We start from the raw sequence: 25,009 nt of genomic DNA, 5'->3' as shown, positions 1-25,009 counted from the left end.
TGTGTAAAATCTCGTAATAAGCAAAAGTACACTGTGCACCTTTACAACAGGTGTAGCGAAAGTCATTCAACGTAACAACGCCCGCAGAAGCCTCTATGAACTTTAAATAAGCACTGTCAATCACGCTTAGATATAATTAGAATCATAAATCCACGTGACCTCTAATATCTGAATTCGCAGTTTCACTTTAAGAAGCATGTAAACAAAGGCTCTTTGCTGCGTTAGTTTCGGCGGTGGAGGTTTGCCGTAACGGTATTCACGAAGCCTCGAGCGCACATCTGGCTTTATCACTACCTGCGTCAATTGCGTATATGTTCCAGTGATTGTGGGCAGATGCGCGCATGCTCATTGTCAGGGGGAGTGAGAGGAGCATGAATGGAGCAAAATGGCGGATCATGTGCAGGTAAGTCAATGATTTTGTTTTGCTATTATTAAATTAATGTATTGTGATCCACTGCAGTCCAGCGATAGATCCCGGGGCTTATTTCGGCGATGCGTGCGTGTTTGTTTTAAATGCATGCGTCGCGCGGCGGGAGAGGTTGACTCGCATGCTTTATTGGATGCGATTATCAAGTGTTGACTTGTGGCCTGTCATCATGTTGATTTTAACTCTGTAGTCCAGGCTAACACACAACTTTGCCAGTTGTCTGAAAGTTGTTTTGAAGCAAGATGCAAAGACTTTTATTTTAAGCAGCAGAGATTGGTAGATCCCGAGAGATCAATTATACTACACTGCATGTAACTCTATAGCCACAGTGATGTTTTACATTGTAAACAAGGCATCATCCCTCATCCAACCGCTTGCAATGCAATACATACACTGGCCTTGTATTCACAAGCGATAGTAACTCTCGCTCAGCGATACTTTTTCCTAGAGAAAAGCGTCTCTGTAAGACCAAAAGCGTATTTGCAGTCGGTTATCTGTCATTCTGTTGTTGCTAGACGCAAATGTGTCCAGTTTGCTGAGCTCTCGCGCTGTTAGCCTGTAGCTCGCATGCTAACTCATGAGATTCTCCCGCGCGCCGCCTCGTCAAACCAAAAGCCCGACCAGAAATGTGTTTTTCTTGAAAATTATAAATACGCTATGCACGTTAGCGTCCTTCGTAGGTTGTAAAAAGGTAATGGGTTTTAAAGTCATCCAATATATATAAATATATATATAATACTTAACGTTAACTGTATATTTTCTTCACCTGTAGCGATTGAGAAGAGTTAAATGATTACGCGGAATAACTGCCATTATTGGATGACGTAAATGTAGTGAACCAGAAATACCCTTTTTGAGATTTTATTTTCACTATATTATGCATTATATTTAATGCTGTATTTGGTTTATGAACGCTTCGAGGTGTGTTTTAAATAATCAATTTAATTACATTGAAACGAAAAAACACGATATTATTAAATTTCATTTACTACATTGTTCTTGATAACAGGGGTTAACTTAATGAGCCAACCAAAATAATTTCAGGTGTAATTGACAAATAAAGGCTGCTCAGAATTTAAAGAAATTCTTTGTCTACTCCTCATTCACTTTTGACAGGCTCAACACGGTTGTCATAAAAATCTCAATACCCAGACAGCATTTTTCGGGCTTCACTGGTGCGTTAAACACTGTACCATGTTTTCAAACACAGCCACTGCTTGTCATGTGTCATCTTGTAAACAAGCTGCTCAAGACAGGTCATATTTGAGGGCAAAGGTTAAGGAGGTCACGAGGTTAAACACAGTGTTGAATAACTGCTTATTCCCATGAAACTTAATGAAGTGGGGGACGATGCAGTTGTTAACCTGACGCTCATTTGCACAGGCAACCGTAAACATGAGCTTTCCAGTGTTGTTGTCACGCGTCCTGTTACTCTGTAGGTGGTAAAGAAGCCATTCCATTTGCAGTAATAGATTATTAATTACCATCAGAGCAGCCCTATGTCTTACAGGCCATGTGAGTGTTGCTGATCACGTCTTGGTAGTGTAACATACTCATTTTATGCATAGACCAACCAACCAATACTTCAATATATGAATGTTGACATAATTATCAATGTATAGGTTGTGAGGCCAGTAAGTTAATGACTCAGCAGAATTTCTGGCTATTAACATTCAATTCCTTTCTTGTTTAACGACTCAAAGTTGTGCATGATGTCTTAATTTTGTGTTTTTCAACTTAGAGTTGTCTTATCTTGTCTGTGCAGTTCCTTGCTAATTCAACTTCTTTTTTATCTATAGGATGCAAATGCATTTTCTTGTATCTTTATGGGTCCTCCCTGTTCTTTTAGGGTCTCTTGATTCGGTTATCACCAGATTGCATCAAGCATAAATGTACATGGGCATGCCATGAAATACTAACTTAAAGTTGTGAGATGCACAAGAAAGTGAACATATTTAAACTGTTAAAACGTAACTAGCCTACTTAACCTTGTTTAACTATTGAGCGCGAAGAATTTTGAAATAACTCTGTAGGCTGCAGAGTTTATTAGTTCAGATTCAGAATTTTTTTAGCATAATAAACATTAACGTTTTCATTGAGACTGTGCATTTGTTGCAGCTGCTGTTTTTCTGCTGATGCTGATTTTGTATAGTTAGTTATGCTCCACAAGGGAACAAAGGACTGTTTGGAGTCAGAGGCTTGTTGCTGCATAACACGAGTTAGCTCGTTCATTCTCCTCTATTATTACCAAAGTGTATCACTGACTTTTTCTCCAATCACCATAGTCTTTATGCATGCACGAACCAGATACTCCCTTAGTGACCTAGAACAATAACTTGCGCATTAATTTACCTAATGGAACATAAGTGTCTAGTTTTTCATAAACTCGCTGTTTGTTGTTGTGATTGTGTACAGTAAGATACTGAAGCTCTCTGGCCTCTGGTTTTAGGATTGTAAGACTTGGCATCTTTAGCATTTGACAATACTTCAAATTGTGTCTTTTGTTGAGGAGATGTGCTGTGGAGTTATTTAATGACTCTAAAAATGCCATGTGGTGTAACCAAGTAAAAATTAACTACACATTTTCCTTAAATCTTGAATACATCTGAGTGTGTTTCTTGATCTTTATTTTTTTTTTAAGGTTAATGTATTATTATTATTATAAGTAATTTTTTTTTTTTTTTACAAATAATAAATTGTTGAATTGTTAATTCATAAATATACATTTTGTGGAGTCACACCACATGACATTTTACAACCTGAACTAACTTTATTGACCCTGATGCACAGATTCGGCACCACATGACTGATGATTTTGCATGCAAAAAGTTGTTCAAGTGCTTTTGTCAAAATTGTTTTGTTTTTTTTAAACAGAGATTAAAGATTATGCCAAGCTAGCTACTGACTTTTCTTTCTTTCTTTATATATCTATATCTATATGTGTATATATATGAAGAGTTCAGATGCAAAAGCCTCTAAGTGCCATCTGAAATTTTCTTCTAGAATGATCATTTTTATAAAGCTTGTATATTTAAGTTCAATAATTTCACTTAAATGGCAATGCAAATTACCTATTAATTGTCATTTAAGTGAAATTACTGAACTTAAATATACAAGCTTTATAAAAATGATCATTCTAGAAGAAAATTTCAGATGGCACTTAGAGGCTTTTGCATCTGAACTCTTCATATATATATATATGTATGTATGTATGTATGTGTATATATGTATATGTATATGTGTGTGTGTATCACATCAGATCAGGACACTTGACCCTGACTTTTTTTAAATACTTTATTTCCCCCAAAAAGTATTAAAATAGATTTTAATGCAGAAATTAAAACCTTGCTTATCTCAGAAGAGCTGTATTCAAGTGGTTGTCTGTATGCGTTTTAATGTATTTTTTGATGAAAATAGTAGATGTGGTTAATGTCATTGATTGACCACATCCATCATCTAGCTTGATTTATCAATGCTAACACATTTCTGCAAGTAGAGTTTATAGAACTTGGTTTATAAAAATAGTTTAGACATGTGCTTAGTAAGTTCTTGGAAGACTGCAAAAATATCAGGAATTTTATTGGTTCATCTCACAAATATCCTCTGGATGTTTTTTTTTGTTGTTGCTGCCACTAAACTCATGTGCGTCTCTCATTTTCAGAGCCTAGCCCAGCTAGAGATCCTGTGCAAGCAGCTATATGAGACCACAGACACCACCACACGTCTACAGGCCGAGAAAGCTCTGGTGGAGTTCACCAACAGTCCGGACTGCCTGAGTAAATGCCAGTTGTTGCTGGAAAGAGGAAGTGTAAGAATTAAACTTTTTGGAAGCTGTGAAGAGCTGAACTGATCAGACAGCAATGTTCTCAAAAATCCTAGTTCTTCCTCCATTAGTTTGGGTTAAGCAACTGTTTAAAAGTGTTTGTGTAGGTTTCCTCGAATTGCAGATTGCTTACTTGACAGTGTATTTGCTTACTTCACAGTCCTCGTACTCGCAGTTGTTGGCTGCAACGTGTCTCTCCAAGTTGGTGTCTCGTACAAGCAACCCACTTCCCCTGGAGCAGCGCATTGACATTCGTGAGTTTATACCATCAACCAATTTGAGATTTAGACCTAAAAAAAACCTTGAAGAGACAAAATTGCGAAATAAATGTCACATTGGTTCCTCAGGAAATTATGTACTCAATTATCTGGCAACCCGGCCAAAGCTTGCTGCCTTTGTGACACAAGCCCTGATCCAGCTTTATGCCAGAATCACCAAGCTTGGCTGGTTCGACTGCCAAAAGGAAGATTACGTCTTCAGGAATGTTATAGTCGATGTGACAAGATTCCTGCAGGTAGGCATAACAAACATTGATATGGTGAGAAAACAACATCCATGTGAATATATATACATGGTCTTTGGATTTGGTCTTGTTCAAAACTTGAATTTTGCGAGGACATTTGTCCTCATTCATGAAACATGAAAACAAATGTTTTTTACGTAAATCATTCCTAAAACAAATATTATGTAAACTACTGAATTAGAATGCAAGTTAAATACGTTAAAATGTTACATTTCCATACAAAAGGGTTTATTAACACATTACATTAGCTATACTCCTGTTTCATGAATGAAGACCTTTAAACGTAACTGCACAACAGTCTATAGGAACATTTTGTGGTGAAAATTCAAAAACAATGTTTCCTAGTACTGCACTCTCAGTGAATTACATCATTTAAATGCTAATGCAAATCACATCTTGGTTTTGCTTTATGCCCCAGTTTGTTTAATTTTCGGCCAAAGATTTTCATTCCAGTGCATCACTCAAGCTAAGTTGTCTCATGAGAAGTGTTTGCACTTGTCACTCATTCTTTCATACTCAGCGTAATGGCATAGATGATTACATTGCGTGTTATTGGCAAATTAGAAAAAATATGATCAAATGTTCAGTTTAGAAGTTGTTTATAAGGTTTGCTTGGTTGAAAATATTTTTAACGTGCTACATTTTATGATGCTTTCAGGATAGTGTTGAACACTGCATCATAGGAGTCACAATTCTTTCCCAGTTAACCAATGAGATTAACCAAGTAAGTTTCTCCGCTCACAGCAGTATGTCTTCATTTAGTCTTTCCTTAGTGCTTGGAATTTTTTTTGCTGTTTGTTTAGGATCAATAACTGTATGCCACATTAAAGATGAATTACTGATTCCTTGAATCTTCTTTTGTTCCCCCAGGCAGACTCATCACATCCACTTACAAAACACAGGAAGATTGCCTCATCTTTTCGAGATTCCTCTTTGTTTGACATCTTCACCCTCTCCTGTAACCTCCTCAAGCAGGTGAGGCTAATGCTTAATGACTCATGGACTGCACCATGTATCTGTGTATACTCCTTCACAACTGCTAAGCCAGCGTGCTTGAACATTATGTAAAGGACTCAGTGCACTGTTCTGTTTGTCTGCAGGCGTCTGGGAAGAACTTGAATCTAAACGATGAGAGCCAGCACGGGCTGCTCATGCAGCTACTCAAACTGGCCCACAATTGCCTCAATTTTGATTTCATCGGTACATCCACCGATGAGTCCTCAGATGATCTGTGCACCGTCCAGATCCCCACCAGCTGGAGATCAGGTGATCTTCCATTTTTTTGGCAAACAATGAAATGGTGCAAACAGTACTTGTTTAAAGTGTCTGTATTTTTTTTACTTTCTTAAGATATGCTTATAAAGTCGAGTTTTCTTGTTGCTTCTCTTGTCTACTGTACCTTTAAGTCTTCAGTATGCAAATTATTTTGTTATGGCTGGCTAACCAACTTTTCAAAATGATTATTCGTGGTTGACATTTTTGCATGTATGCTACCGTACAAAAGTTCGGGGTCAGTAAGATTGTTGGCAAAGATATGAATACTTTTATTCAGCAAGGACATCAAATTGATCAAAAGTGAAAGTAAAGATATTTATAATGCTACAAAATATTTCTATTTTCAAATAAACTGTTCTTTTGAACTTTGTTCATCAAAGAAAAAACTTTCCACAATAATATTAAGCAGCACAACAGTTTTCAACATTGATGATAAGAAATGTTTGAGCAGCGAAACAGCCAATGAGAATGATTTCTGAAGGATCATGTGACACTGAAGACTGGAGTAATTATGCTGAAAATTCAGCTCTGCTTCACATGAATAAATTACATTTTAATACGTATTAAAATAGAAAACAGTTATTTTAAATTCTAATTAAATGTCACAATATTAAAAATGTTACTGTATGTTTGATCAATTAAATGCAGCTCTGGTGAGCATGAGAGACTTCTTTCAAAAACATGGGACCGTACCCAAACTTTTGAATAGTAGTGCGCACATGTTTAGTATAAAATGATGCATTCATGTTTAATTCATGCATGCTTTTGGCCTTTTTCTCTCATCTGCAGCCTTTTTGGATTCCTCAACCTTGCAGCTGTTTTTTGATTTGTATCATTCCATCCCTCCCTCGCTGTCTCCCTTGGTGAGTGTCAGATAAACAGCATGATATGCATATAAAGATAAACAAGCCTTTGCCTCATAGATACTCTTAGACTCTTCCTCTAATGATGTGAACTGTTTGTTTGTCTTTTAGGTTTTGTCTTGTCTAGTCCAAATAGCATCTGTCCGGAGGTCTCTCTTCAACAACGCAGAGAGAGCAAAGTTCCTCTCCCATTTAGTAGATGGTGTGAAGAGAATATTGGAGAACCCTCAAGTATGCTGTCCATCTTTATATTTGTTCAAGTGTCTTTATAAATACATTGTAGTATTAGATATGTAGAATAATCGTCATTGCAATTAGGCATGATTATTTCAGACTTCTGGGATTTTTCGTTTTCTTTTTTTTGTTCGGTCGAAATGGTATTTGAATGCACACTCGCTTTCACTTTAGCATTTGAATTTGCATTCGCTGCCCAACGGTGGTTGGGGGCAGGGTCAGATCGGATGGTGCCCACTAGGGCTGGTCCGAATACCACTTTTTGAGCTTCGACGCTTCGGTAGTAAGGAACATACTCAAGCTTCGGAGAGAGTGGGCTGAACATATTCTTCTCTCTAATAAAGGCAGTATTCTCTATGTGTCTGTCCGTTTGCATTTTGATTATTTCGAGAACCGTTCATTCAATCAACTTCACAAGGGAGTGCAGTGTCGCATTTGGTGCAATATAGATAGACACGCGAGACGCAACACGTTCAGAATTAATAAACTACAGAACAACGCGAGCGGGAAGCGGCGCACCTCACACGGGCAGGGCTTATATGCTCCGAGAACGGACACTGCACTAGTGATATTAAACACATCTTCCCCATGAACAACACAAAGTAAATACACTCGCACGTAACACACGTACACGGGTCTGTTAACTTAAGCAATACTTTTAATAAGGTAGTCTAATATTTTTCTGACTAACAAATTACTGACACAGTAAAAGGTAGATTTAAATAAAGAAAAACGAAATTTAAATAAAGAAAAAACGAAATTTAAATAAAGAACAAACGAGATTAATTTAGATTGATAATAACGGGTAAAAAGCTTTATACATTTTGTTTCTATTATTCTATTTTCCACAATGTCAAAGCAACGCAGCTTAACCCAAAACACAAGCTCACGCATGCACTTCTGTCCACACACACTCCGCTGTTCTGCACTTCTGTCCACACACACTCCGCTGTTCTGCACTTCTGTCCACACACACTCTGCTGTTCTGCACTTCTCTCCACACACACTCCGCTGTTCTGCACTTCTGTCCACACACACCCGCTGTTCTGCACTTCTGTCCACACACACTCCGCTGTTCTGCACTTCTGTCCACACACACCCGCTGTTCTGCATTTCTGTCCACACACACTCCGCTGTTCTGCGCTCTAGCCAGAGAATACTCCCATTGCAGGAACACTTTAGTAGGCCAAGAAGAAGCAAATATATTTATTAAGTATAACGAGGTTGGGTTCCTTCAACTGTCCCATCCTATTAAAAATGGCTAGGCTATATAAGATAATTGTGAAAAAGAGTATTGTATTTCGTCAGATTTTATAGTGTTGAACATATTCAAGTGCGAATGAGAACCGTTTCGAGGGGATGCAGGTGTGCAAAAAAAACGAATATTCGAATGTAAAATTTTCAAATCGAATACCAACCCACCGAACGAATATTCGAATATTCGGGTCCAGCCCTAGTGCCCACCTTGGTAGAATGTGTCTTCATATAGGGATTAGCTATATTGGTCATTTGCCAGCATTTACAAGTTAAAGCTGACTGGATGGGTAAATAAGTTAATTTCCATTAGTTACTTTGATTATGGCTCATTATATCTAGCTTTCTGCCCACTTTAAATCAGACACAGAAATAAAGCATTGTGGTAAGATTGCATTTATTTGAATGAATTAGTGAAAAAGAGAGAGAGATTGTTTGTGTGTGAATTGTGAAATCTATACATAGCAATTGGTATATTGTTGATATATTGAATATTTTTGGGGTTTTTTTGTTTTGTAGAGTTTGTCGGACCCAAACAACTACCATGAGTTCTGCCGACTACTGGCTCGACTCAAGAGTAACTATCAACTGGGAGAGCTGGTTAAAGTAGAGAACTACCCTGAGGTCATAAGACTGATTGCTAACTTCACAGTAACTAGTCTGCAGGTGAGTGAAAAGACTTGGTATGCTAAAGACACATCTGATTTGTGATTGTTAAAGAAGTTTTGAAAATGTGAAAATTGGCTTTTCAAAGACTGATAATAATTTGATGTGTCCCAGCACTGGGAGTTTGCCCCCAACAGCGTGCACTATCTGCTGAGCCTGTGGCAGCGTTTGGCGGCATCTGTCCCTTATGTGAAGGCCACGGAGCCCCACATGCTTGAGACCTACACCCCTGAAGTGACCAAGGCCTACATCACGTCTCGCTTGGAGTCCGTGCACATCATTCTGAGGTAGAGTGAGCGCTATCTGAAGTCACGGTTAGGTCCGATGAGCGTGAATGTCAAATATGTGTAATGTTTCTATTAGGGTTGGCTATATACCACAATTTTGGCTTCGGTGCGGTACCAAACTCTAATACTGTAGTTTAGTATCGATACCATACAGGGTCTGAATTTCAGCTCAGGTATTGAGCATAATTTTACTCATTCCTGCAGGTTTTCGCATTGATAATGTGGGAAATTACCGCAAACATTTATTAGTAAATTAATCAACACTAATTATCACATCAAATTGGGAATTTGGAAACTTTTTGTGAGAAGTAATTTCACAAGCAGTGTGAGAGAATCATCAGTACTGCGTCTCCCCTCTCTCTATCTCTCAAAGTGATCTCAAATGGCTTCAAATCACATCGCGTCTCAACTATAAGCGAGCTGGGACGCATAGATCGCTGTCGGGGCGGCTGACGGAAATATCACTTGCCCACGTCTTTTTAAGCCTTGTCAATTTAAACATTCAAGCGTTTTTTTATTTTTTATTTAATCATTCAGTAGTACTCAGAGGTGTAAAGTCCAGGTTCAGAAGGTAAAGTCCTCCTCAGTATTTTGTTGCAATCACCTGGATTTGCTAATTCAGACAGGAGAGAGAACTAATTAGTGAAATCAGCTGACTGAGTTTATGGGTGGAATAAACATATGGCAGGACTTCTACTCATTGGCCCCTGGATTTCCCACCTCTGGTAGTACTCATGCGCTCTTTGAGAGATGTTTTTCTTTGCACTCATAGCCACAGCATGCACACATAAAGCCGCCTCTCAAAGAGCTTGCGCGTCCCAAAGAGATTTCTTTTTCACAGCTTATTGTGGTCAAATACACACAAAATTGTCAAAATGTCCGTCTTGGTTAGTACTCACATAAACGCAGTCAGTTATGTCTTAAATGAATGTAAACAGTTGAGAAAGAAAACACGTGTAACAGTATATCGGATCTGTGACAGCAGCCTAATACACCTGCTGCTATCTGTCACTAAATCACTTGACTAAGTAACTTTTGTAACTTTAATTGTAAGGATTTAGCTGTTTAATTTATACAGTGAAGACTATCCAGTGTTATTTTACAGTGTAGTATTTCTGCACCTGAATACTACTGTTACTCTAGTGCAACTATTGCTCAAGACCGACCTAAACTCAAGTGCAAATATTGTGAGATCTAAACATCATTGGTTCTAGCGTGATCAACGCGTTGATCAGTGTTCAAAGAAAAGCAATGTCTAAATTAGATCGTTTGAATGATGTACTCACTTGTCGATTTTGTACAAAGTCAGAATGGTCAAGCGACAGGTGCTGGGCAAGGCTATACCAATACTGGTATACTGCAGTCAACCTTAGTTTCTATATACAATATCCATTCTGTACAGGGATGGTCTTGAAGATCCCTTGGATGATGCCGGCTTGGTGCAACAGCAGCTGGACCAGCTGTCAACTATCGGGCGGTGCGAGTATGAGAAGACCTGTGCCCTGCTGGTCCAGCTCTTCGATCAGTCGGCCCAGTCATACCAGGAGCTGCTGCAGTCCACCAACTCCAGCACAATGGACATAGCAGTGCAGGAGGGTGAGCTTGAAACACCTCACATTTCTTGATGCACAAACATACGTTATGATACAACTCTTACGTTCTGAATGTTGTCCAGGTCGTTTGACGTGGCTGGTGTACATCATTGGTGCGGTCATTGGAGGAAGAGTATCCTTCGCCAGCACGGATGAGCAAGATGCCATGGATGGGGAGCTTGTGTGTCGGTGAGGAATCGGCACCGAAGGCTGTTAAAGCAACACTAAAGATCATTTTTATACCTAATGTTTCCAAAATCGTTTCAGTGGTTCATCAAGTCGTAACAGGGTGAAAGGCACTTCTGCATTCGATTTGCGGCCCTATATCTGCTATAACCGCACTATGCAAGTTTGCCAGATTGGGTAGCGTTTCTGTAGTTCGAATGAGACATAAGAAACTACAAATTTGACTTGCTTTACGGCAAGCGTTACAATAGTCATTATTTTGTTTTTCTTTGTTTCTGATGTCGCAATACATCATACTTTCATAAAATCATGCAGCATACTCTACCTTGTCTGTGGACATCGTTCATTCCAAATCCGGTGCTGGATAAACAGCGACAGTAGGCTGCGGTAGGCTAAATGATTTACGACAGCGGTAATGGACAATTCCGCTTCCAACCTGTTGGGGGACAGAAAAGGAAAAGTTCTTTGGTGTTACTTTAAGGCTGTTCACACCTTAATATTTGGCATTAAAGTTTCACATGCAGTTTGATCGTTCTAAAATCATTCTTTGAAAGTCGGGGTTCAACGTCTTCAGATTTTTATTTTAAAGTCGAGTCGACGTCGACTAGCAGAAATACCGCTGGACACAAAGTGCTGCACAGCTTTCCGTTTCTGACACCCTTTTGTCAAGGAAAATAAACGAAGTCAAACAATATTTACATATTTTATTTAAAAAGCTGTTCAGATTTGTATATTAACTATGGTGTTAATCAAACCACACTACATACAAGAGTACAGAGGCAAGAGAGCTGGGACCGAATTCTTCCCCTGTTGTTAGTTGTGCCATCACTAAATAGGCTGTTTTAAGTTTACAAAGCTAATTTAAAGGGATAGTTCACCCAAAAATGAAAATTCTGTCATCATTTACTCACCCTCAAGTTGTTCCAAATCTGTATGAGTTTCTTTGTTCTGCTGAACACAAAAGAAGATATTTGGAAGAATGTTTGTAACCAAACAGATCTCGGTCCCCATTGACTACCATAGTATATATTTGTTCCTACTATGGAAGTCAATGGGGACCGAGATCTGTTGATTACAAACATTCTTCCAAATATCTTCCTTTGTGTTCAGCAGAACAAAGAAACTCATACAGATTTGGAACAACTTGAGGGTGAGTAAATGATGACAGAATTTTCATTTTTGGGTGAACTATCCATTTAATATAAGAAATATTTTTTTTAAAGCATTTTCGGTTTTTGGCCTAGAGCATCCAAAAGTTTTAGTTTTGGCCCAGAATTTTCATTTCAGTGCATCCCTAGTTCAAATCCACAGCTATCATTGCACATGCTAAATGTAACTTGTATAGCATGTATATTTAATGAACTAGTAAGATATAACTCGTCACTGGCATTAGCTCAGTCATTGCTTATAGAGTCAATGTAGTGTTTTCCTTCATAGTCTCTTCTTCAGCACAAATACTTCAACATAACAAACTCTTTTAAATGTCAAACAACAGAATTAAACACTAACAGGCCTTTCCCTTCGCTAAAAAACTAATGAAATAAAATAAGCTAATTTATTCTCCTTATCCAGTCCTATACAAACCATGCAGGAACTAAAAAAGCCACTATACCCAATCTATAGTCTATATAAAGTTACATTTTATATAGACTGACCAAATTTGCCCCTTGGCCTCTGTCTATCATGGCCTCCTAATCATCCCCATACACTGATTGGCTTCATCACTGTCTCCTCTCCACCAGTAAGCTGGTGTGTGGTGGGCGTTTTGGCGCAATATGGCTGCCGTCGCATCATCCAAGTGGATGCTGCACATTGGTGGTGGTTGAGGAGATTCCCCCCTTCCATATGTAAAGCGCTTTGAGGTCTCAGAAAAAGCGCTATATAAATGTAACGAATTATTATTTTAAAAACACTAGTTTAATAACAGCTAAATGTAATCTTTAGCCAATCTAAAAAACTAAATCTTATTTTTATAATGATGTGATTCCTAATTTCACTTCTGTTAAAAACAGTTGATTTATGGATTTTGTGCTTAAATTTATTCTGACAAAGTGGTAAAAGAATTACATTTTAATTTAATCATTTGGAGATGAGTAGTTTTTGTGGTTTATTGCTTGAATATAAACTTCATCTTTTGTCATTTTCAGAGTTTTGCAGTTAATGAACCTCACAGACTTGCGGCTGGCTCAAGCTGGAAATGAGAAGCTCGAGTTAGCCATGCTAAGTTTCTTCGAACAGTTTCGGAAAATCTACATCGGTGACCAGGTGCAAAAATCATCAAAGGTAATTGCAGTTATTTTACAGTTGTAGTTTGTCTGTTTGCATGAGCACAAACTTCAAGCTGTGGTTTGTTTAGACACCATTCAGCTAGTATAGAACTGGTTATTGATCTCTCGTAACTTTCACAGGGTTTTGTCTTTGAATTTTGCAATGGTGTTGTGTCTGGGCTTTGAAAAGAGACCGTCGATTCAGCTTTTTTGATTGCTTAGTTGTGGTTTCACTCTTTTAGTCTGGCTTAATTCTAACTTGACCTGTAGTTTTGAAAACAAATAGTTTTTTGTTGGAGATGAAAGTGTCCTGTCTCAACTAACCAGAAAGCTGAAGTTTTCTCTCTTGTTGCTCCGATTCTCTGTTCACAGTTTGGAAGATAAGTGCACACAGAGAGACTAGCTGTTCCTTTAAAGGCCAATTCACTTTGCACCGACAGACAGCCTTCATTGAGTTTTGTCGAATCGATGTGGGATCCTGTCGGTGTCTGTTGGCATCTGTCGAAGCTTGTTTTCACCGAGTGAACATGTTTAGTCGTTGCTTGTCGCGTCGAGAAATGTTTGAGAAGTGACGTACTGTAATCTGGTGGTTACAGCATTGGTCGGCGTGTGTCGGTACAGTGTGAATTGGCCTTTAAACTGCGTTTAGTTCCGCTTTAGCCAGTTGTCCTTAACCTTGGAATTAAACACCTTAAAAGTGCTCCTCATAACTGCAAAACAGTGCAAAAATCATTATGAAGTATTATTTGATCTTGATGTATTGACTTTAATGGCGAATTTGTGTATAGTGTCCCAAATGGCACACTTAATTTGGATTGTAGAGATGCAGACTTTATAGTGTACAATTACATTTACATTTATGCATTTGGCAGACACTTTTATCCAAAGCGACTTACGTTGCATTTCAAGGTACACATTTACATTCTTGACATTGACATTGCTCTATTGTTTGAGCTACAGGAAATTACCCAACAGCCCGTGCAGCATAGTGTAGACTCAGGGAAGGGTGCCATTCGTGACTGGGCCATAATCAGGACTCAACTACAATGATTATTTTCCTTCCAATAATTTATTTTTAGCAGTTTAATTTTAGAAAAATATGTATACTGTATTTGCCATTAAATGTTACATTAAGTTTTTAATTTGTAAATGAAATGTAACAGCTTTATCCCCCTATTCTCACCAAACACCCTGTGAAATGTCACAGTTGCTTGCTTCTCGTGGCTTTATTCCCCAGCCTGTTTTTACAGTAGTTTAACATACTAAATGCGTTATAAAATGGATGGTTCCAATCTTGGATGCTGATTGGTTAATCAGTGTTTCCCACATGATTTTGTGAAACTGGTGGGTGGACCTCTGTCCCTCTATGGGGGTCGTCCGTGGGCACGCTTAAAATTTTAGCTTGTTTGAAAGCAATGGCGCAAAACACGACCTTATATGTTGTTACGAGAAGTTTAAATATATTTTCGGGCCGCACAGTCTAGTTAATGAATGGGAAGCATTGAAATCTATTTGTGGCGGTCAATGCTGATACTGCCACAGATAAATGTCTGGGAAACACTGAGTTATTACATCATTCCATTTAAAATGCAGGATATATTAGTAAGAGCTACAGTGCAAAACACCTGTTCAAGATGAATTCAAGATGACATGAGTTAATACTACTTTTGTTTTATCCTTAGTTGTATCGGAGACTATCAGAGGTTCTTGGCCTGAATGATGAGACCATGGTACTCAGTGTTTTCATTGGTAAAATGTGAGTATATGTCAACTAATGATGGATATAATTAATAGGAAACCTTACTTTGTCAAGAATTATAATTGAAAACCATTTTTAACGAAGAGTTTTGTTTTAATGCAGAATCACCAACTTGAAGTACTGGGGACAGTGTGAACCAATCACATCTAAGACACTACAGCTCCTCAATGACCTCTCTATTGGATATCCTTACACGCATGTTGCTTTAAATAAAAGTCCATCAACCTCAGTAACAACGCTGACTCGGTTTAAAATTAAATGTAAATGTATAGAACCGTCTGTGATGTTTTTTGACAGTAAATATTTTCTTGTGTGTTTCCTTAACCTTATTTGTCACATACAGCAGTGTTAGAAAACTAGTGAAACTCAGCGCTGTCCAGTTCATGCTAAACAACCACACAGTAAGTGAACAACCTGAGCTTTTTTCTTAACTGAACCTCAGCTTTATTTGACCCTGTAATACAAATAAATAAATAAATAAATTTAAAAAAGTTAAATAATCATTTCTTTTAAAAAACTATTTTATTCCTTTTTTTTAATTCATTCCTAAAATCATTTCTTCAGTGACAAGCTGACAATGTCTTGTTTTTCTTCCATGTGACAGAGTGAGCACTTTTCTTTCCTGGGTGTGAACAATCAGGCCAACCTTAGTGATATGAGGTGTCGGACCACTTTCTACACAGCCCTGGGAAGACTTCTTATGGTAGATTTGGGTAAGGGTGTACCTATTATAGTTCATATTTCAAATTCACAGTGGGCTGTCCTTAAATCATCAGATATGTGTGAAATAGAACATAAGTGTCACGTCAGAGCACATCTTTTACGATGTTCTGTCTTTTACAGGTGAGGATGAGGACCAATTTGAACAGTTCATGCTTCCTCTCACTGCTGCGTTTGAAGCCGTAGCTCAGATGTTCAGCACCAACACCTTCAATGAACAAGAAGCAAAAGTGAGATGCCATTCTTTATTGTTGCTGACCTTTATAATACATCTGTACCTCAGTGTTTTTTACGTATAATAGATGATCAAATGTTTTGCTTCTTTCTTTCTTTCTTTCAGAGAACTTTAGTAGGACTGGTGAGAGATCTAAGGGGAATTGCCTTTGCCTTCAATGCCAAGACCAGCTTTATGATGCTCTTTGATTGGATGTATCCTTTTAACATGTATTTGTTTTTATGTGTATTTCTTTATTTTGTGTGCTGCTTTATTTTTGGTTTTATTTTTTTATTTTTCATTAATTTTCATTTTAAACTATTTTAATTAAAACTGCGCATTTCAGTTTGAATGTCAATTTTAATATGTTCCTTAACAGATCATAGTTACCCCACTTACATGCCCATCTTACAGAGGGCAATAGAGCTCTGGTACCATGTACCTGCCTGCACCACACCGGTCCTCAAACTCATGGCTGAACTTGTCCACAACAGGTACGCACAGGGCCTAAACTACCTTTTTGCCACCTGCCAGTGACTTAAGAAAATTTACCAGCCATGAGTATTTCTTTTACCAGCCAGGAAACTATTTTTGCAGAAGCAGGCAGTTATGACACCAAAAATTTAGATACCAGTGAAAATTCACAATTTCCAGGTACAGAAATTAAACAAGTAATCAAATGTAAAATAACATTGCAAAATCTTCATTGTATAAATTAAACCTAGATTAATCCATTCCTTATTAAAGTTTCAAAAGTTATTCAGTCTTTTGTTGTTTGATTAACATTTAGGACAGACAGCAGAAGGTATATAAATGTAGGGACACACCAAACCAACGGCAAAGAACTAGCGCTGATGAAAGCGGTCTGTGTGTTGTCGCCTCGCGTCGCCTGAGTCTGGGCAAAAAAGCTGTGCTTGAACACCGAAAGGACCACAGCCGATTGTCAGCTGTTGCGTGTAAATGAGACAACTGTCTATTTCTGCAGATATATTCGTCATTCAAAAAGGAAAACCGACGCTGCAGATACACAAACCGTAAACAAAGCAGCGCATGCTTACCGTTTCGAATATCAGTCATGCTGATCACTTTCTCTTTTCCCCTTGGCTCATGTTATTATGAAAATATTCACCCAGGATCACTCGGGTAAGATGACGTAAAATTAGAACAGCCTTCTATAGTTCTCTCACTGACAGCCCGACGCTGAATCGGCCCCCAAAAAAACAGACGCTGTCTGACTAGAGTCAACAGTGCAGAACACACCGGAAAAAACAAAACAAGTTGGCCTACACTCAAAAACGGCCTGACGACCGATCGTAGGCTTGGTGTGTCGCTGGCTTAAGGCTACTTTCACTTTAAGAGCTAATGCACAGATCCAATATACTGATACACGTGTTTTATTTCTCAACTGTTTGTTCATTTAAAACAGAACTGACTATGTTTACAAGGATGCTCAACAACGGGTGCATTTTCAAGTGCAAGAAGACATGAAAGAGTTCAGTTCAGTATTCACGTGCTGTCTGAGACATTTCTAGCCGCATGCTTCAAATGTTTGCGCACAGAAAACTTCCCACACAGCGAGTAACGAATTGAACTCTATTTCGCATCTTCTTGCGCTTGAATATTTAACTTGCGTTGTTCATGTTCTCACATCATTGCATTGTTAGGATTCATAAAAATGTTATCAGCCAACTGGCGATTGATACGGTTTCATATACTCACCAACACTGATTTCTACTCGCATTTGGCGCTTGGCGAGTATTCATTTTAGGCCCTGGGTATGCATATGTTGCATTTTGCACATGTCCTTGAGAGCTGTGTTTGAAGGTTATGCAGGTTCTCTGACTTACAGTGTGTTTTTTACATGAAGGTCACAGAGATTACAGTTTGACGTGTCGTCACCAAATGGAATCCTGCTGTTCAGGGAGACAAGCAAGATGATTACAACATATGGTATAATAATGACCCAGTTTTCATATTTTAAATTAGCTATTCCTCTGGTTTGGGGTAGAAGTAGCATTAGATTGTAAACACTTTGCCTTAAGTTAAATCATTTGTTCACTCATCTTTTTTTTTTTCTTCAAGGGAATCGGATCCTGACACTGGGCGAGGTGCCAAAAGATCAGGTTTATGCACTGAAACTGAAGGGAATCTCCATTTGTTTCTCCATGCTGAAAGCTGTATTAAGCGGCAACTATGTCAACTTCGGCGTCTTCCGTCTGTACGGCGATGATGCCCTGGACAACGCCCTGCAGACCTTTATTAAGCTGCTCTTGTCCATCCCTCACAGTGACCTGCTGGTAAGAGCCGTCAGGTATCAGGATTGTGTCCTTCAGCATTCAGATTGGTTGATTTTGGTTGGTTATTCTTCCTGCAGGACTATCCAAAGCTTAGTCAGTCTTACTACTCTCTTCTGGAGGTGCTAACCCAAGACCATATGAACTTCATCGCCAGCCTGGAGCCTCATGTGGTCATGTACATCCTGTCCTCAATATCAGAAGGGCTTACTGCACTTGGTAAGGACCTTCTCTTCAAACATAGGATTTTTTTTCTTCTTCAGTTCCATCATGGACCCCTTTGGTGCTTGTGAACCTATTAGCCTGATCTTCGTTTCTGTTTGTCCCTTCACAGACACAATGGTATGCACTGGTTGCTGCTCAAGCTTGGATCACATAGTTACTTATCTATTCAAGCAGCTGTCACGCAGCACAAAGAAAAGAGCAGCGCCCATGGCCCAGGAGAGCGACCGCTTCCTTCACATAATGCAGCAGCACCCTGAGATGATCCAGCAGGTGAGGCTGCATCTGTAGCCATCTGAGGCTTTGAAGGACATTTAAAGATACAGTACACATAAAAAATACATTTTTACATCATAAATTAAATTATTTGGTGTTCAAGAATTTAGTCTTTTGATTTGTTAAAACATCATTTGCTATGAAATATTCACCGTTTGTTTATTATTAAATAAAATTTCCTCATATGTGTCTATTTACTTTGACGTTTAGAAGTGTATTGGAGATATTTGATCTGACAGTTCTCACAATCTTCTTATCCAGATGTTGTCGACAGTGTTGAATATCATCATTTTTGAAGATTGTAGGAATCAGTGGTCAATGTCACGGCCACTGCTTGGCTTGATTCTGCTCAATGAGAAGGTATTTGGGGTGTGTGTGTGTGTGTGTGTGTGTGTTAGAGGTGTCGGAAAAATCAATTCTCTGATACTTCATGATTCTCTCTTCAACGATTCTGAAATTTTGTATTTATAATTTATAATTCTTTTTAATTAGCGCTACAACACTATTTGTGATCAGTGCATTGTGTTTGTAGTATTTTGCAGATCTGAGGAACAGCATTGTGAACAGCCAACCACCAGAAAAGCAGCAAGCCATGCACTTATGCTTCGAAAATCTCATGGAGGGCATAGAGCGAAACTTGCTCACCAAAAACAGAGACAGGTCATTTGATTTCATATGATTCTCGTCCTGCTTTGCATTTAAGTTTACAGAGAAATATTAAACCATAATAAAGTTCCTTTAAAACATAAATTAAGCACTCATGCGCGCACACAAATGTAATTTTAATAAACTAGTGTTTTCTGAGTCAGTGTCGTCTGCAAAGAGGAAGTTGACGGCGCTGACTCGTCATCCGCAGTATAGTGGATGGAATTTGAGAAAAATGCACGCTAAGTTAATCGTCATACAGTAAGCGCAGTTCTATTCTAATTTAGCTTTCATACAAACACTTCGTATTCGTATTCGTCTAATAATAGCGTATATTTATCTAGATTAACGTTAGAGAGAGCGGCCATGTTAGATGGCTGAAGTTAAGCTGCTAATTGCAAGTTTCAAATGATAAGCTTTGTTTGAAGTGGATGAATGATAGACGAAAGTTTGGATTTCCTGCCTGACATACTGTAATCACCACATGGACCAGCCATGTTAACGATCTGTCATGGACTGCGTGACTTTACCAACTGGATTTTTTGTAACCAACCAATTAAAATTTGGTTGACTAAGCCTTCTCCTCAACTATAAGGGGGCAGCCCTAGAAGCTTCACTTTTACTATATCGTATATCCTTAAAGTTTTGAGAGTATTCAAATAATTTTGCCATGCTAAAAGACAGAAGCTGACACTCGCACTTTCTTTTCAGATGTCATTTAAGTTTATATACTCAACAATTTTTCTTTATTTTGCAGGTTTACACAGAATCTTTCAGTATTTAGAAGAGAAGTCAATGACTCCATGAAGAATTCCACATACGGGGTAAACAGCAACGATATGATGAGCTGACATTCCATAGAGCACCAGGCCATGTGGCCCGGCCCCGTCCCGTACTCCCACCCGCCCCTGGCCCGGCTGCCGGGGGACCACCACTGCGCAAGCCTGCACCTCCCGCTCCCCAGTCCCTAAAAAAAACCATTACCTCTCTCCCCTCACATCTCCTCCCCCACCCTTTTTTATATATATATAAATATATATATATATATACACATATAAATATATACATATTTTAAAGCCAGTTTCAAGAGGTCCTTCTCCTTGACCATTCTCTTGTCATTTGGGGCTCAAAGTCCAAAGAGAGTGAAGAGGGTACGGCTGGGGAATGGTTGGGAATGGGTTTGGGGTTTGGGGTGTGGGATGGCACCAGTGTGGACTCTAGAGTGGATGGCACACCCAAACCGCTCCAAGGGATGATGGGAAGTGGGCGTCTGCGTGTGTGTGTGTGTGTGAGTGTGTTTGAGAGCATGTCTGTGGGAGGAAGGGTTAGGATGAGCTGGTATACATAGTGCTCTGCTTTTGCCTGCCTTGTATAGAAACACATAAGGAAAAAAAAAAGTGTACATTTTTTTTCATAACATTTTCAACAATGTTTATAATTATTACAATTTAAGACAAATAATGAGTGTGATTGAAAACTTTTTACAGCCTAGTAAGTTAGTGCGGATTTGTCTGTATGGAGAGAGTTGTTTATATCCGGGTGACCATGTGGGATTGTGGCATGAGTGCTGGGATTGACACCTGTCCGCAGAGGGGGCGGGATGAAAAGTCATAAAGGGTCACAAGTTGTACATTTATTTCCTCCCCCCCTCAAATTGACTCTATAGAACAAAAACGGGAGATTTGTAAATACACAGCCCCTCGCGTTAGCTTTTTCAGGAGGGATACAGTTTCCCTAAAATCTTGGGCATAATGAAGTCCGTCTTGCATCAACCTTCCCCCTTAAGGTCATCGTGACATCCCCACCACCTCCATTGCTGAGGATGTTTAGTTCTGCTCACCTCTGACCTGGAAACGGTCCCAAAATCACCCATTTTAGTGTATGATTATTTCCGAGACCTCCGTTAAAGGAGAACGCACGTTGTAACCTTTTCCCTTTTGTCTCCGAAGGGTTTGATCATGTCGTCTGTGGATTTGATTAGATAAAGTGACTTGGTTGTGGTGAAGTTGCTCTCTGAGCTTTCGTCAAACTGTTTTCCTTGCTTTTTAATCTCACAGACTTCCAGTCTCTCGTGGCTTTATTGTTGATCTGGCGTTCTTCGGTAGTGAAGCCTATATAATGTAGCCGTGTCCTTCCAACAAAAAAAAAAAGACCCTGGTACTCAAGTCATTGCGACAGGATCACTCTCGACAGTTTGTCTAGCTTTAACCCCGTTGTTTTTTTGTTTTTTTCTCCCCCTGGATTCCAGATTTATTTTTAATCACAGAAAACGCATCGGAATATGGTAGATTTAAACAGAGGTGAATGGAGTATATTAGCAACTTGTGCTACTCAACAGATGTTGCTGCTAACTGTTTGTGAAGAACTAGCTCATCTCTTAACCATGTCCAACACTCATGGATGTTAACTTTCTTTTTTTTGGTTCCCTGATGTGAATGTGTTTTTGGCGACTGTGTGTTGGGTCCATTGAGTGATAAGGTTGAACTGTTTGATTGTTTGTTTGGATGTCTGCTACATATAGTGTAAGCATTGTGACTGCAAAATAAACATCATTGGTTTGTACTAGTATGTGCACGTTTTGTGACCGCCACATCGTGACTAAACTCATGCTTTTAGTCAACATGGTCAAATTTGACCAATTTTTAAATAAATGCTCCTGGTATTAATAGCGACGGGTTCCCATGGTCACAGAAGGGATAGTTCACAAAAAATGTAAAGTCAATGGGTCCATCAACTGTTTGGTTACCCACATTCTTAAAAATATCATCTTTTGTGTTCAGAAAACGAAAAATTCATACAGGTTTGGAACAACTTGAGGGTGAGTGATGACAGAATTTATAACATTAACTGTAAATCATATTCATGGTAGTCTGCAGTGAATATTAATATTTTTTTAGAATATCTATTAGAAAAATCTCAGTGTGGCAGTAAAGGTTATTGCAAAAATGCCAAACTTGCAAGACAGTTGGCATTCGGATACATCAAGATGTTCTCAAGGGTGAACTTAGAACTCCACAAAAGAACCTTTGAATTTTAAACTCCTACTGCATAATTGCATTAATCTTGCTCATTAATTACTGTGGAGTTCTGCTTTTTGTTGAAAATCCCGTTTTACAGTGAAATGCGAATGCAATTTCATGGTTTTCAAGCCAAGATTAATCAGTTACAATAATTCACACAGTACAGCAGCGCTTTTCAGGGGAAAATGTACTGTTATTTATTACAAAAAAAGGTGAGACAATACAGGAAAAACAAAACTAAATTTTATCCACCTTCCGACTTCTAAGAACAGATGGAAAAAACTCTTTTACATACATTTTGAACTTGATGTGTAAGATCTCTACTACACCAAGAAGGCCACTTTAAATAATACACTGTCAGGATTAACTCTCATCTTTTTTAAGTTGTTTGGTTTTTGAATTGGCATTATGGACGACGTCATTGAATCCCTCTCGGTTTCTGGCAATCTCAATGGCGTAAAACTGGATTCTGGTAGCTGAAATGAAAATGGGGAGGAAAATTAGGCATTTTCCCTGTGCGCTTCCTTATAGCAATATTTTGTTTTTTATTTCCAAGATACTGATCTATTTCTTGGGGACTGAAATGAGTGCATGTGTGGCATTGCATACCAAATATCGTGTTCTCCTCCGTGTAGTCCTTCTGACAGTCTAGACGTAATAACGTACCATAGTTGAAGTCCTCTACAACACCTTCAAACTGGTTACAAAAGGGCCTCCATTTCTGGAAACAAAATTGAAACAGAGCTTGACAGACTCTCTCTGAGTAATGTATAAAATTAAACTCTTCTCGCGTGCAAAAGTAACGTCCCAAACCTCTTTAGCGTCTGCTGACTTCATCAGGTCCGGGTCCAGAACTTCAATACCGAGGTCAGGAAATGCTTCCCGGAATTTAGTGTATATCTGCTCGTCTGATTTAGTTAGTTTTAGAAATTTAGGCTCAACGGAGGAAATAAGCTGTGGAGAAAGAGACTGTCAGTTAAACTGGACATTCAAGTGTTCCAAAATCACCGCACGATCGATTGTGACCATTCATTCATTCACTCACTCACTTACATTAAAGTAAATTTCTGCGTGATTGTAGGCTTTCATAGCCCACATTACTTCCAACTGGGCCTGATAGGGAACAACATACGGTTAGTGTTTTGAAGTGATGATGCTTTTCAGAAAATGTAAAGTTTTGCTTATATGTGCAAATATCAAACCATCCCATCTCACATCATTTCCATACGCTTCTGCTGGAAGAGAGAGCGCATGCGCAGCAGCAGTGGCTCCTTCTACCCCCTGTTTATTAAAACAGAAATATTGAATGAAACATTAATAAATCTTAATACGTAAAACTCGTGCCATTAAACCACACAAGAATACACTGTGATTATCAACGCTGTCAATCCTCTTGTTAGACTAGTAAAGAACTATCAAAGCATTTTAAACCTGGATTAATATATATTTCAGTGATTATAAAGGATATTATTTCTTATTTCTGATCTGTTTTGTTTTTGTTGCCATATGCTCATGGCATGCTTGTTAGCATGCAAGCTAACTATGATTTGTAGCAATATGTGCTGCAAGCAGTAGTGAATATCCGTTAACTGAGAGCATCGGTTCGATAAAATACTAGGCTTGCATGTCGCGTTATTGTACAGTGCGTTGTGTTTGTTGATGCGTTAAAATAATTCGTTCCCTACCAGAGATGCAAGAACATTCCCCGTGTCCATGCTGACGCCTTTTGACCCGGATGAGCTACAAACACGTCACGACGACAGGTCATGTGATTTAAATGCGTTTTGTTGTTTTCAGTTTGCCGTTCAGATCGGGTATTGTTGCAGTGGAATTGATTTTAGAAGAATTAAAATAATTAAAAGAAAAGGCATTTATACTGTATAAAAATGAAACGGCATAGCCTACTACAAAAAAGTTATCAAGTGGTTAGGCTGTGTTACAGCTCTCTGTCGGTCATAGGCTATGTTACAACAAAAGTAAGTTCACACTGTGGATGTGGAAGCATAATGTTAAAAAAAATTAAATGCTACATTTATATAAAATGTCATGTATGCGAAATACTGCCTAATAAGAGTGCGTCCTCTAGTGCTCTGTAACCGTTTATTTATTTATTTTTTGTAGTTTAAAAAAAAATAGTTTAAGATATTTTAATTTATTTAAATAACCACAATAGAATATAATGAAATAGATCTAGACTGGACAGGAAAGAATAGAATAGTCATAAAAACTTCAAAATAGAATATGACAGAAGAGAATGGGAATATATCGAGGCCAGACAGGAAATATAGAATAATAGAATAGAACAGTCCTAAAACGAATAGAATAGAATAATCCAGGAAATAATCAAATATGACAGAACAGAATAAAAAAGGAGAGAAGGGGAGGGAATAGATCTACCAAGACATGAAAGAACAGAATAAAATACGAAAGAAATTGTTAGAATATTACAGGGAATAGATCTA

At 38.5% G+C, this 25,009-nt stretch overlaps 2 protein-coding genes across 2 annotated transcripts; one reads left to right on the top strand and one right to left on the bottom strand.

The window, feature by feature from the left end:
• The first annotated feature begins 272 nt into the window (after positions 1–272).
• On the top strand, positions 273–20,607 carry xpo7 (exportin 7). Its single transcript, XM_084400279.1, has 28 exons — positions 273–403; positions 4,089–4,235; positions 4,411–4,504; positions 4,598–4,764; positions 5,432–5,497; positions 5,644–5,748; positions 5,874–6,039; positions 6,838–6,911; positions 7,023–7,142; positions 8,919–9,065; positions 9,180–9,352; positions 10,755–10,948; positions 11,028–11,133; positions 13,278–13,413; positions 15,080–15,153; positions 15,259–15,342; positions 15,497–15,557; positions 15,761–15,869; positions 16,000–16,106; positions 16,217–16,305; positions 16,477–16,584; positions 17,958–18,040; positions 18,173–18,387; positions 18,465–18,603; positions 18,719–18,879; positions 19,144–19,242; positions 19,415–19,542; positions 20,285–20,607. The coding sequence occupies exons 1-28, from the start codon at positions 386–388 to the stop codon at positions 20,376–20,378; spliced, it is 3,264 nt and encodes a 1,087-aa protein (XP_084256405.1). The 5' UTR covers positions 273–385; the 3' UTR covers positions 20,379–20,607.
• Positions 20,608–22,719: 2,112 nt separating this feature from the next.
• pbdc1 (polysaccharide biosynthesis domain containing 1) lies at positions 22,720–24,320 on the bottom strand. Its single transcript, XM_084400283.1, has 6 exons — positions 24,233–24,320; positions 23,763–23,828; positions 23,601–23,660; positions 23,361–23,501; positions 23,157–23,268; positions 22,720–23,023 (listed from the first exon to the last, which is right to left on the bottom strand). Exons 1-6 carry the CDS (start codon positions 24,260–24,262, stop codon positions 22,911–22,913), a joined length of 522 nt encoding a protein of 173 aa, XP_084256409.1. The 5' UTR covers positions 24,263–24,320; the 3' UTR covers positions 22,720–22,910.
• Positions 24,321–25,009: the final 689 nt, after the last annotated feature.

This window comes from Rutilus rutilus (genome assembly GCF_951802725.1).
Source record: "Rutilus rutilus genome assembly, chromosome: 25".
Classification (NCBI taxonomy): Eukaryota; Metazoa; Chordata; class Actinopteri; order Cypriniformes; family Leuciscidae; genus Rutilus; species Rutilus rutilus.
The sequence above is the reverse complement of the archived record's forward strand: the minus strand, read 5'-3'. Positions and strand labels throughout refer to the sequence as shown.

Coding starts and splice junctions, on each gene's coding strand:
- xpo7 (XM_084400279.1), top strand. Junction 11,134..13,277: donor GATGGGGAGCTTGTGTGTCG/GTGAGGAATCGG, acceptor TGTCATTTTCAG/AGTTTTGCAGTTAATGAACC. Junction 16,306..16,476: donor ATGATGCTCTTTGATTGGAT/GTATCCTTTTAA, acceptor AACAGATCATAG/TTACCCCACTTACATGCCCA.
- pbdc1 (XM_084400283.1), bottom strand. CDS start 24,262: ATGGACACGGGGAATGTTCTTGCATCTCTG. Junction 23,269..23,360: donor AGTCAGCAGACGCTAAAGAG/GTTTGGGACGTT, acceptor TTTTGTTTCCAG/AAATGGAGGCCCTTTTGTAA. Junction 23,024..23,156: donor GGAGGAGAACACGATATTTG/GTATGCAATGCC, acceptor TTTTCATTTCAG/CTACCAGAATCCAGTTTTAC.